A 15,993-nucleotide genomic window follows, 5' to 3' on the forward strand; every position below is an offset into this window, starting at 1 on the left:
ATTATTCAGTAGCATGTTACTTAGCTTCCATGTATTTGTGTTCTTTGCACATTTTTTTTCTTGAGATTGATTTCTAGTTTCATACTGTTGTGGTTGGAAAAGATGCATAATATGATTTCACTCTTTTTGAATTTATTGAGGCTTGTTTTGTGGCCTAACATGATCTATCTGGGAGAATGTTCTTTGTGCACTTAAAAGCATGTATTCTGCTGTTTGGGAATGGAATGTTATGAATATATCTATTAGGTCCTCTGGTTCAGTGCGTCATTCAAAGCTATTGTTTCTTTGTCGATTTTCTGTCTGGATCATCTATTCATTGATGTAAGTGGGGTGTTAAAGTCCTTTACTTTTACTGCAATACTATCAATTTCTTTTATGTATTTTAACAATTGCTTTATATATTTAGGTGCTGTCATGTTTGGTGCATAAATATTTACAATTATTCTCTTATTAGATTGTTTTATCATTATGTAGAGCCCTTTGTCTCTTGTTATATAGTCTTTGTTTTAAGACACATTTTTTGTGATAAAAGTGTGCTACCCTACCTTTCTTTTCATTTCATTTGCATAGTACGTATTTTTCCATCTCTTTACTTTCAATCTGCATGTGTCCTTAGGTCTGAAATGAATCTCCTGTGGGCTGCATATAGATATATCTTGCTTTATTATCATTCCATCACCCTGTGTCTTTTCATTGGAGCATTTAATGCATTCATACTTAAAGTAATTGTTGATAGATATGTACCGATTACCATTTTGTTCATTTGTTTTATGTGGTTTTTGTAGTTCTCTGTTCCTTCTCATGCTTTCTTGTTTGATGGCTTTCTTTAGTAATATGCTTGGGTTCTTTCCTTTTTATTTTTTGCATCTTTTTTTTTTTTTAGATTTTTAAAAAATTTATTTATTTGACAGAGAGGGAGAGAGAAAGTGAGCACAAGCAGGGTAAGTGGCAGGCAGAGGAAGGAGAGGTGGGGCTCAGTCCCAAGACCCCAGGATCATAACCTGAGCTGAAGGCAGACGCTTAACCAACTGAGCCACGTAGGTGCCCCTATTTTTTGCATATCTATTACAGGCTTTTAATTTGTGTTTTTCATTAGGTTAATATGTAAGTCTTATGCTGATGGTAGTTATTATTAAGTTGATGGTCAGTTAAATTTAAATTGATTCTAGAAGCACTAAATTTTTACTCCTCCGTACCCATGTTCTGTGTATTATAATGTCATACTCTCCATTCTTTTATTTTGTGAATCTTTTGACTCATTTTAATATATGTAATTGATTTTACTGCTTTTGTGCTTTAATGTCTCTACTATTTTTATAGTTGCTGAATCTACTACTTATATTATGTTTGCATTTACTTATGAAATTTTTCTTTTCATAACTTTCTTACTGCTGATATGGCCTTTCCTTTTCGGTCAAAGAATTCCCTTTCCTATTGTCAGACTGGTTTAGTGATAATGAACTTCTTTAACTTTTGTCTGGGAAACTCTTTCTCTTTCCTTCTATTCTGAATGATAGCTTTGCTGGGTAGGGTATTTTCTGTTTCAAGTTTTTCCCTTCAGCACTTTTAAGATATTATGCCAATCTCTTAATTATTGTGTGTCTTGGTGTGGCCCTCCTTGGGTTGATTTTGTTGCAGATTCTCTGTGCTTCCTAGATCTGGATATCTGTTTCATTCCTCAGAGTGAGGAAGTTTTCAACTATTATTTCTTCAAATAAATTTCTTGTTCTTTTTTCTCTTTCTTCTCCTCAGATCCCTGAAATACAAATGTTATTACACTTACTGGTATCGCTGAGTTTCCCTAATTTATTCTGATTTTTTACTATTCTTTTTTCTTTTTGCTGTTTCAGCTTGTTTGCTTTCCATTTACTCTGTCTTCCAGCTCACTGATCTGTTCTCCTTGCCTCCTTCAATATGCTATTGACTCCTTATAGTATATTTTTAATTTCAATTATTGAATTCATCTCTGATTGGTTCTTTTTTATATTTTCTTTTTGTTGAAGTTCTCTCTAAGATCCTTCACTCTCTTCTCTCAAGTCCAGTGTCTTTGTGACCATTACTTTGAATTTTTTATTAGGTATATTGTTTATCTCCATTTCATGTAGCTCTTCTGGTATTTTTTATCCTGTTCTTTCATTTGGGACATATTCCTGTATCCTTGTTTTGTCTAACTCTCTGAATTTATTTCTATGTATTAGGAAAAATCAGCTCTGTTTCCTGATTTTGAAAGTAGTGGCCTTCAGAAGAAGAGTTTCTTTGGTGCCCAATAGCATAATGACCCAGGTTCATCAGAACCAGGCATTATAGGCGTGTCTCCTGTGTGGGTTGCGTGTACCCTAATGTTGTGACTAAGCTGTGTTTACTTTCAGTCCAGGCAGCTGCAGTTGCCATTGCCCACTTTATCTGTATGGGCCATAGTTTGGTCCTTGTGCTGTTAAAGAGCCAGTCTAGAGCCACCTTGCACTTCTAGTTAGGTGGTATCTAGTGGTCAGACCTGATGCCTGTCTTCAGCCCGTTTCCCTAGTCTGCAGTTACATGGAACTGGTGCCCCCTGAGATCTTTTTGTTGGTGGACAGGGCTGGCAGTTGGATCAGGTATCTACTCCCAGTTTATCTGCTGGGGCTGCAGTCAGACTGGTGTGTGTGGTTATCTTACCCTTTTCCCAGAGCAGGAGTTACTTTGGAGTGGTACTGGTCCCTGCCAGGACTGCTTGCAGGAAATGACATAGCAGGAGCCACTTTGAATGGAGTGTTACCAAGTAGAGCAGGTTTTATGGGGCAGATCTGCAGGAAAATGCTGGTGTGTAGTGCACAGTCTTAGCAACTAGGGTGTTTTCACTGGCTCCCCAGGTGTCCAGCTGCGTGGGAGGGTGGGAGATAGAAGGCCTTTTGTTCATAGAGGAGTCTTTTAAAGATCCCTGCCACTCTAGCACGTGTTGATTTTAGTAAATAAATCACCTTCACATAAACCCCAGGTGCTTTTCAAACTGCTGCTAATGTAGCTCCATGGGATTGTTTGTCTTGTTTTCTCTTTAAAGGCAGGGAGACATGAGGCCCTTGTTTCCTGAGGCCCTCTGGCTTTCCCAGAGCAAACTAAACCCCCTGATTTTTAAAGTACCCAGTGTTAAGCTCTACTGATTGGAGCTTAACTTTACGTTGGTTTTCAAAGTCAAAAGTTATGTGGTCTTATCTTCTTAGGATAGGTCCCCAGACATGGGGTGTGGAGTTTGCTCCTATCATATAGTATCATGTGTATGAATCTTAAGATATACACTAAGTGAAATAAATCAGTTACAGAAACATAAATACTATATGGTTCCACTTACATGAGGTACTTAGAGTAGTCAGAGTTGTAGTGACAGAAAGTAAAATGGTTCTTTACAGGCCAGGAAGGAGGAGGGAATGGAGAGTTGTTTAATGGGTACAGAATTTCAACTTTGCAAGATGGAAGGATTTCTGTAGATAGATGGTGGTGATGGTTGCACATCACTGCAAATATATTTGATGCCACTGAACTGTACAATTAAAAATAGTTAAGATGGTAAGTTTTACACATGTGTATTTTACTATAAGAAAAGGAAAAACAAAATTTGATGGCAGGATAGATTTGGCTTAGGGACTGTAAATTATCAACCACTGTTCTAAATTTTCTTACTGTTTTTTTTTTTTTTTTTTAAGATAAAGGGAGAGGGAGGGGATCCCTGGGTGGTTCAGCGGTTTGGCGCCTGCCTTTGGCCCAGGGTGTGATCCTGGAGTCCTGGGATCGAGTCCCACGTCGGGCTCCCAGCATGGAACCTGCTTCTCCCTCTGCCTTTGTCTCTGCCCCGCGTGCTCGCTCACTCTCTCTCTGTCTATAATGAATAAATAAATAAAATCTTTAAAAAAAAAAAAGGGAGAGGGAGCTGTGATTTTGACATACACAGAATTATAAAATTATTAAAGTACTCATCTTTTTAAAGAAAGTAGTTCTATTAGAAAAGAAATATATGATGTAGAAAATAGGAAAATTTGGAAAAATAATAAATAACTATAGTATTTACTGGGTATTGTCAAGTGCCAGACACTCTTTTAAATTCTTAAAAACATGAGCTAGTTAATAGTTTTATGATATTTTTCAGGGGAGCATATTAAAGAATAGAGAATTTAAGTAATTTAACCCAGTAAATGTTTAGTATGTGGTAAAACTAGAACAAAATTCAAAACCAAGCTTTTGGACTCTAAAGCCTAAGTTCTGAACTACTATGCTCTAGAGTGGGGGCTTGGGGGTTATCCTTATATCCTAATACCCAAGTGTAATACAGGTTAATACTTATTTCCTTTCCATGATTTTCTCTGCAAACATAGCTTTGATTTCTCATTCTGCATAGTCAGTCAGTTTTACATTATAACAACTAATTTTATGCCCAGAGCAGCTATTTCTCATAATGTCAAGTTAATTGCCTGTTTTTGGAGGTGGGGAAATGTATGGGGCACTAGAAGTCCCTCATCAGAGGCTAACATCTGTACAGCTCTTTGCAGTTGACAGAAAGCCTCTTCAGATATTTTCCAAGGTTATTGGCTAGTGAGAGCAGAGTTGGTATTTGAACAGAGGTTCTTTGGTTTTGTTTTTGTTTTTTTACTTCAAATTCTGAGTCTTCTCAGACCTATCTGCTCTCCATCACATGCTAATTTTTGACTCAGTACTCTCTTCACAGTACCATTTCGTACCCTCTGTTTTAAAAATAAGTGGTACAAAAGAAGTTAAATAGCTAGCTCAAAAATAGCCTTAAATATAGGAACAAAGAACACCAAAAGATATTAAAACAGTATTAAAATATTCAGACAGGGGATCCCTGGGTGGCGCAGCGGTTTGGCGCCTGCCTTTGGCCCAGGGCGCGATCCTGGAGACCTGGGATCGAATCCCACATCGGGCTCCTGGTACATGGAGCCTGCTTCTCCCTCCGACTGTGTCTCTGCCTCTCTCTCTCTCTCTGTGACTATCATAAAAAAAATAAAAAATAAAAAATATTCAGACAGCTCTCACATCTTATACAAAAATTAGCTAAAAAATGATTGTAGACTTAAATATAAAACTATACAAAATATATATAAAACTATAAAGCTTGTAGGAAAAAAAAACTGGAGAAAAACTTCAGGATATAGGGTTAGGCAGAAGTTCTTGACATCAAAGACTTGATACCAGAAGTACAATCCATAAAGGAAAACCTGATAAATTAAAAGCTTGCTCTGCCAAAGACTGTGTGAAGAAGATAAAAAACCAGAGAATATATAGACTAAGAGAAAATATTTGCAGACCATATATCTGACAAAGGACCTAGTTTTTAGAGTTTCTAAAGAACTCTCAAAACTCAATAATAAAATCCAATCAAGAATCAGCAAAGGACATGACTAGATATTTTACTGAAAAGAATGTACAGATGGCAAAAAGACATTTGAAAACTACTCAGCCATATTATCCACCCAGAAAATACAAATTAAAACCCACAAACTCACAAATCTTTTCATTCTAAGATTAATGTTGTAACCTTTACAACATTAAGGGTGTGGTTTTTTCTTCCTTTTTTGGGAAATGGGGGCATTTACCCTGTCTGTTTTTGCCCATAATCTGTCAGCATTTCTGCATTATTTTGTATTAGGTATTTACAGTTTATATTTGGGCTTTGGTTTTCTAACACAGTCTTTTTGTCTTTTTTAAACAGATGAGTTTATCTCATTTATTTTATACTATATATATTTATACCATGTAATTTTTATGTTTTATTTTTTGTTTACTCTTGATTTAGGAGCTTAATTTTCAGATGTACGTTTAAAATATTTTAAACCTTTATTTCTCAAATTACTTCAAAAACAAAATGTCTATTGTGATCTTTCTCTTTCAATACTTCGGGTGTTTTGTTGGCATGTGCTGAGATTTTTATTCTTATTTGTTATAATTAAATGACTTTTCTATTTTGTGGCTTACACTTCAAAAACAACATTACTTTCTGCTTTTCTAATCTTGTTTCCACAGTTCCTTTGCCGTGACCATCTGCCTATCTTTCACAAGACAGCTTCCTCATTTGCAATTCTTCATGAGTAATCTTGTTGGCCAGATTGTCTTCATGAAAAATTTTTTCCCCTTTAAGAAAGTGTGCATGGGTGATAAACTTTCTGAGTTCCCTTTCTGTCAACTTCACATGAGAACCACAGAGTTTTGCACGTTCTAGAATTCTTAGGTTATGTTCTTTATTGAAGTATGAGTGACACACAATAAACTGTACATGTTTAAAGAATACTTGAAGAGTCTAAATACATATACACTTGTGAAACCATAACTGAAATCAAGATAACATATCCATCACCCAGAAGTTTACTTGTGACCCTTGGCAATCCCTCCATCCTCACTCTCCCATCTCTAGACATTTGCAGTCACTGATCTGCTGTCACTATCAGCTTATATTGTAAACCATTTTATGTAAATGCATTCACGCAAATGTACTTTGATGGGGTGGGAAGGAGGTCTGGTCTGACTCAGCGTACTTATTTTGAGATTCATCTATATTGTATCATCAGTTTATTTTTTTTTTCAAATGTTATTTTCTGCTCTTTCAAAAAATAATATATTGTTGTAAAATGATAAATGTTTAAAGAAAAAGGAAACGTTCCCAGTTTTTAATTCTTTTTTATTGCTGAGTAGTATTTTATTGCTGTGTAGATATACCACAATTCATTTATTCATTCACCTGTTAATGGAAATTTGGGTTGTTCCAGTATTGACTTCTGTAAGCATGCTATAAACATAAAGCTGCAGTAATCATTCATGTCCAAGTATTTTTCTTGTGTTTCTCTTGGGCAAATATCTAGGAGTGGAGTGGCATCATCATGATAGGGGTATGTTTAATTTTGTAAAAAAATTGCCAGGCCTTTTCTAGAGTGGTGGTTCTGTTTTACATTACCACCAACAATGTGTGGAAGTTCTAGTTCTACATTCTTCAAACTCTTGGTGTATGTTCAATTTTGGACATTATAAAAGGTGTGTAATATATGGTTATAGTTCAAATTTGCTTTTCCTTAATAACATACTGAGCATCTTTTCATGTGCTTAGCTGATATTTTTATGATTGCTTATTTTAAAAGACTGTGTGGTTTTATTAGATTAACATGTTCTTTATATGTTTAGTATACAAGTATTTCATCAAATATGTGATTAGCATATATTCTTAATATACGGTTCGCCTTTTCATTTTCATAACAATGTCTTTTAGTGAGAATATTTTTAAAATTTTTATGAAGTCCAGTCTGTCAGTTTTTTCTTTTACAGTTAGTGGCTTTTGTCTGTTTCATGAAATCTTTGTTTCCAAGATTGCAAAGATAATCGCCTTTGTTTTCTTGTTGAAGCTGTATAATTTTAGTTTTTATGCTTAAAACTATGATATGTATAAAAGTAATTTGAGTACATGGTGTAATATAAGGATAAGGGTTCATTTTTCCCTTACATAAGTTTGTCCTATTGTTCCAGCACCATTTGCTGAAAAAGATACAGGTTTTTCCATTGAATTGCATTGATGCCTGTGTTGAAAATCAAATGACTGTACATGTGAGTCCAATTTTGGACTTTTTCCAGTTCTGCTGATCTGTTTGTCTATATGCCAATACCACCCTGTCTTTTTAAAAATTGTAGTAAAATATATGTAACATAAAAATTACATTTTAATTGTATATAGTTCAGTGACCCTGAGTACTTCGTATTTGTCTTTGCATCACTACCAGCTCCAGAACTCTTTCAAAATCCAAAAATGAAATTGCTCTGTACTCATTAAATAATACTTCCTCATTCCCTTCACCCTAACCCTTGACAAGCACTATACAACTTTCTGTTAATCTGACTATTTTAAGTTTTCATATAAATAGGATCATGTAGTATTTATACTTTTGTGACTGGTTTATTTCACTTAGTATGGACTTTGTCTTCGAGATGCTTTCATGTGGTAGTATATGTCAGAATTTTCTTCCTTTTTTAAGGCTGAATACTCTGTTGTACATATAAACCACATTTTGTTTGTCCATTTATCCATTGGTAGACACTTGGATTACTTGCACACTTTATTGTGGATCATGCTGCTCTGAACATGAATGTCACATATTTGTGTCCCTGCTTTCTGCTTTTCAGTTCTTTTGGGTATACGCCTAGAAGTGGAATTGCTGGATCGTGTGGTAATTCTACATTTAATTTTTTTGAGGAACCACCATACCATTTTCCACCGCAGCACTACATTCTGCATTCCCATTAACAGTGCACAAGGGTAGCAATTTCTCCACAACCTTACCAGCACTTGTTATTTTCTGGTTTTTTGATAGTTGCTATCCTGATGGGAATAAGGTGGTATCTCATTGTAGTTTTGATTTCATTTCCCTAATAATTAGTGATGTTATTTTTTCGTGGGCCCGTTGGCCATTTGTATATATTCTTTGGAGAAATGTCTATCACTCACTTTTTTAAAAGATTTATTTATTTATTTTAGAGAGCAAGTGTGAGCACAGGGGAGGAGCAGAGAGAGAGGGAAAGAGAGAATCTCTAGCAGATTCCATGCTGAGCTTGGAGCGCAAGGGCTTGATCTCATGACCCTGAGATCATGACCATGACCTGAGCTAAAACCAAGAGTTGAATGCTTAACCAACTGAGCCACCCAGGCACCCCTACCCATTTTTTAATCAGGTTTGTTTGTTTGCTGTTTATTAATAGCAACGTTGAATTTAGTAGTTCTTTATTTATTTGTATATTAACCCTTTATATCAGATACATAGTTTGCAAACATCTTCTCCCATAATAAAAAATCTTGGGGATTTTTTGGGTGGCTCGTTAAGTGCCTGCCTTCAGGTCAAGTTATGATCTCAGGGTCCTAGAATCAAGCCCCGAGTTTGGCTCCCTGCTCAGTGGGAAGTCTGCTTCTCCCTCTCCCTCTGCCCCTCCTCTTGCTCCTGTTTTTTCTCTCTCTCAAATAAAATCCTTAAAAAATTTTTTTTCATAATGAAAAGGTAAACATATTTTTAAGCACAGAAAATACAAAGAGTTGAGAATGAATATCCGTTTATCTACCCTGAGATAGATTATTAACATTTTGCCATATGTGCTTTATACACACACATACTTCCATGCACATGCAAGTCATATTGCTGAAACATTTTTTTTTTTGCTGAAACATTTTAAAGAAAATTACAGATATCCTGACACTTCACCTTCACTCGAGCTTTTACTTTCAAACAATGTCATTTTCCCACATATTTCTCCTATATACATTCTCCAAAATACCATTTCAAAATAATATATTTTAATGGGAAAAATAATGCCACAACTCTATTGTTTTCTGATTACAACATAGAAACTAATCTTTTGGGGTAAGTTCACTGATGGTATTCCTTAGAGGTTTTGGCATTTTCTCACATATCATTATTAAGAACTTATCTTTGCCGATTGTCTACCAATTTCTTGCTTTTTCACTTGTTCTCCTCTTCTCCATCCTCTCTACACTGCCGCCAGAATATTGTCTTTAAAATTAAATCAGACCATGTCTGTCTCAGTCTCTCTTACTCCTTCAGACCCCTTTGTATTTCATTTGAGTAGAACACATTACAAACTTCTTACCCTGGCTTCTTACCAAGACACAGCATAGTCTTAGCCTTGCCCAGCTTTTCAACCTCATTATAAACTTCTCTTGCCCTTTGCCTCTGAGCTCCATCCAAATAGACCTTCTGTCTATTCTTGAACATCCAGGCTTTTTCCTAAGTAGGACCTGTGTACATGTTGTTTTCTCCACCACCACACAGCCTTGTTTCCACACACAGCTCTTTTTTACACTTGATCACATTCAGTATAGATGTGATCTTTTCAGACAAGCCTACCCTCATGACATATTGAAGCATATCACCTATTTATTCTCTTTCACAGCACCTTTCCAACATTGTCCTAGTTCTTTCATATTTATTTAGGTTTTTTTAAAAAAATATTTTACTTATTAATTTGAGAGAGATTGTGCACAGAGGGAAAAGTGAAAGGAAGAAGCAGACTCCCCATAGAGCAGAGAGCCCAATGCAGGGCTCCATCCCAGGACCCTGAGATCATGACCTAGCCCAGGACAGATGCTTAACTGCTGAGCCACTCAGGCTTCCGTGTATATTTAGTTTTAAAAGGCTGTCTCCCTTTCCATCTGCCTACAACCTTGAGCTCCCTGGCAGTTGGAGGAAGGGAAGGGCTCCCTACACCAGCACCTGCTACACAGTTGGTAAGCAGTGAGCGGTGAGAGACACAAGTAACCTCACAAAGTGATTGTAAAGAGGATTCTTCACACAGGATGTATTGGTTTGGGAAACTTTTAAAAAAAATATATTTATTCATTCATGAGAGACACAGAGCGAGAGAGGCAGAGACATAGGCAGAAAGAGAAGCAGGCTCCATACAGGGAGCCCGATGTGGGACTCGATCCCGGGACCCCGGGACCATGCCCTGAGCCAAAGGCACACTCAACCGCTGAACCACCCAGGTGTCCCAGTGTGGCAAAAATCAATCACATTACTTTGTATTCTTTTCATGTGTGTTTAAAATTTAAATCCCAAATTATTCTCTCATTCGAATTACATAATATCATTTCATATGATTTAAGGATCGGGTTTAACCTGAAAATCTAAGTGAGTATAAGATCAAAGTTGAAACTGCAGTATATTTTGGATGTTCTGTATGTCTGTAGTAGAAAGGTTTGTTTTCAGTATTTTCATTGTTTTCTTCCTTTCACAGACTGAGACAACACTTGGACTCAGTTCGTATCAACAAAAAAGGTAAGGAAAGAATATATATATATTTTATAACATATAAAATTTGATGTATTTAATAACATACTAACATAATTTCAGTCCTTCCGGGGTATTCCAGCAATACTGTCCTTCTCCTGCACCAGCTTTTTTGGTGAAGAAGAAAGAGCAAGTTATAAATCACATTTTATCACGTATTTCAAGTATGGAAAACCAAGTTGAGATCTGAATTTGCATGTGATGTGTTGTTTAGCCCTTCTCCCCATCATATATGAAGGAGTGTTACTCATAACAAGGAGTGAAACACCTCTTGCTTCTTAAAGGGTCAGCTTTGTAACTCCCTAGTAACTTCTCATGGCTCTTCTTGCCTTTTATGGACTATTTTTGTTTCTCAATAACTACATGGTTTCTGCCTGCAGGCCCCTGGGGAGGAACTCAGAGCAATGAAACCCAGTCTTGTGACTAAAAGAGACCCATTTTTTTTTTTTTTTTTTTTTATTTATGATAGTCACAGAGAGAGAGAGAGAGAGAGAGGCAGAGACACAGGCAGAGGGAGAAGCAGGCTCCATGCACTGGGAGCCCGATGTGGGATTTGATCCCGGGTCTCCAGGATCGCGCCCTGGGCCAAAGGCAGGCGCCAAACCGCTGCGCCACCCAGGGATCCCAAGAGACCCATTTTGATCACAGCTCCTCTATGATAATAAACCAGGGAGTGTACCCTCAGGTATTATGAAAATATGTACGTGCATGTGAATTTGAAGATGTCTTCCTCACATCCAAATTCTTTGATCTTTTGGTAGATTCTCACATCTATTAGAGAAACAATATAAAAAAATGTTACTATCCTGATAACCTTTCCATACCCTGTGAGGGTCCGCACTTGATATTTAAAAGAGAATAAGAGCTGTGAATTAGATCTCCTTGAACGTCCTCAGGCTACAGAAATGCAGATTTCATTAGCAAAGAACTTTATTTTGAGGGAGAAGTAGTACATACTTAGCATAAGACGATTAAAGCTTAACTTCATAAATACAATAATGAAACTCTTGCTTCCCATTGTTCTAATGTTATATGCCCTGTTGAGACCAGCTTTACCCATGAGCCCTACCCAAAAGACACCCACTGCCTATAGTAAGGGAGTATATAGTATGCCTTTTGTATTATAAAGCATAATGCCACCCGTACATCCCTCTACTCCTTCCCAAATATTTTTGGCACTAGGATGGATTGTTTTCAAGAGCGCTGCACATCTAGCCTGATGCCATCTTGGCTAGACCATCTAAGAACCCTAGTAGAACTCTATGACTCCTCTAGAGCTAAACTAGTGGGAGGGAGAGCACACCTCTTATCTTATGCTTCTTCCTTGTTATTTCATTCCAGCCATTAGGAAATTAACTATGAGATTATATTGGCTACATTTATGAAGATGATGTTATTTATCCATGATCAAGATTTGGCTTAAGTTATTTTCCTAGTATAATGAAGAATTTACATCAGTACATAATTATATTCTGATCTCATGTTCTACTTATCTGGGATCTACATCTGCCCAACAAACTACCCCAGTTTACTGGCATAAAGCAATCATATTATGCCATCAGAATCTGTAGGCCAGGAGTTTAGACACAGCACAGCAGAGACTTCTTATCTCTGCTCCATGATGATCAGGGCCTCAGCTGGGGAGACTCCAGAGCTGGAGTTGTGTTCACTCGCATGCTGATGGTAGCTTGTTACCTGGGACTTCAGCTAGGCTGTCTCTTAGAATGCTTACATGTGGGCCCTTTTGTGTGGTCTTTTCACAAAGGCTTGTTTGGCATCCCTCACAGCATGATAGCTGGATTTCAAGAGTGAACATCGCAAAGAGAACCAGTAGAAACTACCACTTTTTGTGACCTGCCCTCTAAAGTCATAGTGTTACCTCTGTCAGCTGCTACCGTTCAGCCAGTCACTTGGGTTGGTCTTGATTCCAGGCATGGGGGAAGGGGGAAAGATGTAGGGATGGGGCAGGGTGAGGGGAATGACCCCTATCTATCTAGGGCAGGAATAGCAGATGATGATTTGCAGATATGTTTTAAAATCATCACACTTCACTTTTTTTTTCTTTGACTAAGATCATGAATTCAGAAGACGACTGGGTTCAAATTGGTATGCATACCCTGTGGGTATGAAACTAGTTTAGGTACTAAACATATGTTTTAGCCCAGGCTGCTGTCACAAAATACCACACATGGGATCCCTGGGTGGCGCAGCGGTTTGGCGCCTGCCTTTGGCCCAGGGCGCGATCCTGGAGACCCGGGATCGAATCCCACATCAGGCTCCCGGCGCATGGAGCCTGCTTCTCCCTCTGCCTGTGTCTCTGCCTCTCTCTTTCTCTCTGTATGACTATCATAAATAAATAAAATTTAAAAAAAAAAAAAAAACAAAACAAAATACCACACAGACTGAGTGGCTTATACAGCATTTATTTCTCACAATTTTGGAGGCTAGGAGGTCCAAGTGGCGGGAGAGAATGGAAGCAAGCACTCTGGTGTCATTTCTTTTAAAGGCACTAACGCTATCATGAAGGCTTCATTCCTGTGACCTTCTCTAAACCAAATTACCTCTCAAAACTTGTCATATTAGGGATTAGAGCATCAACATACAAATTTGAGGGGGGGGATGCAATTCAGTCCATATCAATATACAGGTAAAAATTTAGGACTAAGGGACTATATTTGCGAATTAGCCTTAATAAGTCATTTAAAAATGTGTGACATGGAAAAGCAAATACAACCTCCATACTTAAAAAGTACATGATGATCAGAACATAGCTTCCACACATGTGGTTTTTTTTAATATGTGGCTCACTGCTGCACAAAGTAGACACTGCCAAAGCTCTCATTTCAGTAAGCATACCTTTAATGAAAATGCATATATAAAATAGAATGTGAATGAAAATATAAAGCGTGCAGTTGTAGAACAACAGAAGTTGTAAATAAGATGTATAGTTGTAAAACAATAGAAATTATAATTTTTTCAGTATAAAAACAAACTATTTGATAAAAATGTCAGCGTTTGGGTTTAAGAATTTGACTAAGATGCAAGTTGCATGATTCAAGAGGATTTTAAGTCTAGGAGACTCTAACAGATGGTCTTATTGAGCCCCTTGACACACGAGGAAGCTGAGAGCCTTAGGACCCAGGGATATATGCTCACGACTAAAGCGGCAAAGTTTCAGTTAGAACTCATCTTCAGATGACCAGTCCTGTGTTGTGTTCGCTTTGTTTTCATAGCAAGTATGCAGTTCTTCCGTATTCCCCCGATTCTCTTTGCAGAGAGTATTCCTGGCAGTTTTTTTTTTTTTTTTTTTTTTTTATTCCTGGCAGTTTTTAAAAATATCTGCTCCGTGCCAGGACTGTTGTGTGCACAGCCCCTACAAGTGTCTCAAAGGGCAGTGAAGACATTCCCTCTGATGTGATCATGAAGCATAGGTGTTAAAGTAACAAAGCAGAGCCTACTTTGTGGAAGAAAGCAGCAGGCTTGAAAAGGATGTTTTAAAGGGGTTAGTTGTAGGAATCAAGGTACACAAGACCCACACATGGGCTTCACTTGAATCATCAAAATGGTCCACAAGGCCCAAGTCATAGCTGAGTTGAAGGTTGGCTTCTGACTTAAGAGCATGGTCTCTACCTCTGCACATTGCCCGCCTCTACCAGTCTCTCCTTAGGGGCACAACCAGTGTCCACTGAGCATTAGAGATTGCTGGGAGAGAGGGATGCTTTGTCTTTTGAACTTCTGTAGTCATTTCTGCATCAATTTTTCACTGTTTTTGCTTCCCAGTTGTATAATCCATGTGCCGCCTGCCTTCTGGCTGTTACGAAGCCAGTAGATTCAGCCTTGTCCTTTCTTATATTGCCTGTACATGATCTTTTGGGTCAAAACTCTGACTCTGTAAGTGAAACTTAACCTGCCACAGGGAAATTTGTATCATGAAAACCTTAGCTGATAGAATGATTCTGTAGCTAGTGGATTGTATGGCAGTACAATCGTAGATGCTGGCCTCTGGCTACCATTTCTTTCTCTCCTGCCTTTTCCTCCCTCCTCCCCCTCACCACCTACCATTATCATCTGCATTAGTTTTGGGGACAGGTTTGGCTCCAAGGACTTTCAGGACACTCTGCAAGGGAATGAACTGCTGCTTTCATGACCTCAGAATTGTGGGAAGTAAAACCATGAAAAACAATTTTCCAGGATACTCTTTTTTTCTATTCCTCTCCTGTGTTCTGGTTCACCCTTTCACATTTGTTTTAATATGGTTATCAATTACATGATACTGTTTTGTTTGAAAAGCATGGGTTGGCTCTATGATATGATGGTGGAGGGTGTCATATAGTGTTCCCTCAGTGTTGATTTGAGTTGAACACCAAAGTATTATAATAAATACCAGTAATGATTTAAAATTTTGTGACATGAGGCCATTTTTTATGGTTGACTTTTCCTAGGATTTTGGAGCCCTGTGATGAAAAATTAGGAATCAAAAGTCCTGAGTTCTCTGTTTACCATCTGTATTGCCTTGAAAGCAACTGCTTAACTGCTCTGAGTGTGACTTTCATTTGCGAACTGGGAAAGATTATTTCTCTCCATGATGTATATGATATAAGGTTATATAAGTTTGCTGTGAGAATCAAATGAAAAGATTTATTTGGGTAACTGTAGTTTATAAACTTTAAAATGTTATATGAACATAAGTTTTGGGTACTTGATAATTTATTTGCTCAGTCATTGAGCAAACATTTGCTGGATCTTTGTGTATACCAGGCTCTGTTGTAAGAGCTAGTGACTCAGTAATTATATTTGTTCTCTCTCTCCATGTAATAAACTACCCCCAAACCTAGCAGCTTCAGATAGCAAGCATGTATGATCCTGTTTCTGTGAATGAGGAATTTGGGAGTACCTTAGTGAAGTAGTTGTGGCTCAGGATCCCTCCTGAGATGGCAGTCCAGATATCAACTGAAGCTGCAGTCATCAGAAGGCCTGGACCTGCTAGATCCTCTTCAGGATGGCTCACTCCTATAACTCTTGGCACAGGGTCTTAGTTTTTGCTGGCTGTTAGCAGGAGGCCTTCGTTCTTCACCATGTCAAAACCATCCATAGGGCTGCTTGAGTGTTGCCGCATCCTGACAACTGGTGACCCCCAGAGCAGGTGATGCAGGAGAAACTAAGGAGGAAGCCA

The 15,993-nt window shown here is 37.7% G+C and overlaps 1 protein-coding gene across 1 annotated transcript in view; it reads left to right on the forward strand.

The window, feature by feature from the left end:
• TMEM131 (transmembrane protein 131) overlaps positions 1-15,993 on the forward strand; it is a 229,943-nt gene that overhangs the window by 83,006 nt on the left and 130,944 nt on the right. The window contains exon 3 of the mRNA XM_072742147.1: positions 10,768-10,808. Within this exon, the coding sequence (XP_072598248.1) occupies positions 10,768-10,808 (41 nt within the window). The remainder of the gene's footprint in view (positions 1-10,767; positions 10,809-15,993) is intronic.

Source organism: Vulpes vulpes, chromosome 16, assembly GCF_048418805.1.
Source record: "Vulpes vulpes isolate BD-2025 chromosome 16, VulVul3, whole genome shotgun sequence".
Taxonomy (NCBI): domain Eukaryota; kingdom Metazoa; phylum Chordata; class Mammalia; order Carnivora; family Canidae; genus Vulpes; species Vulpes vulpes.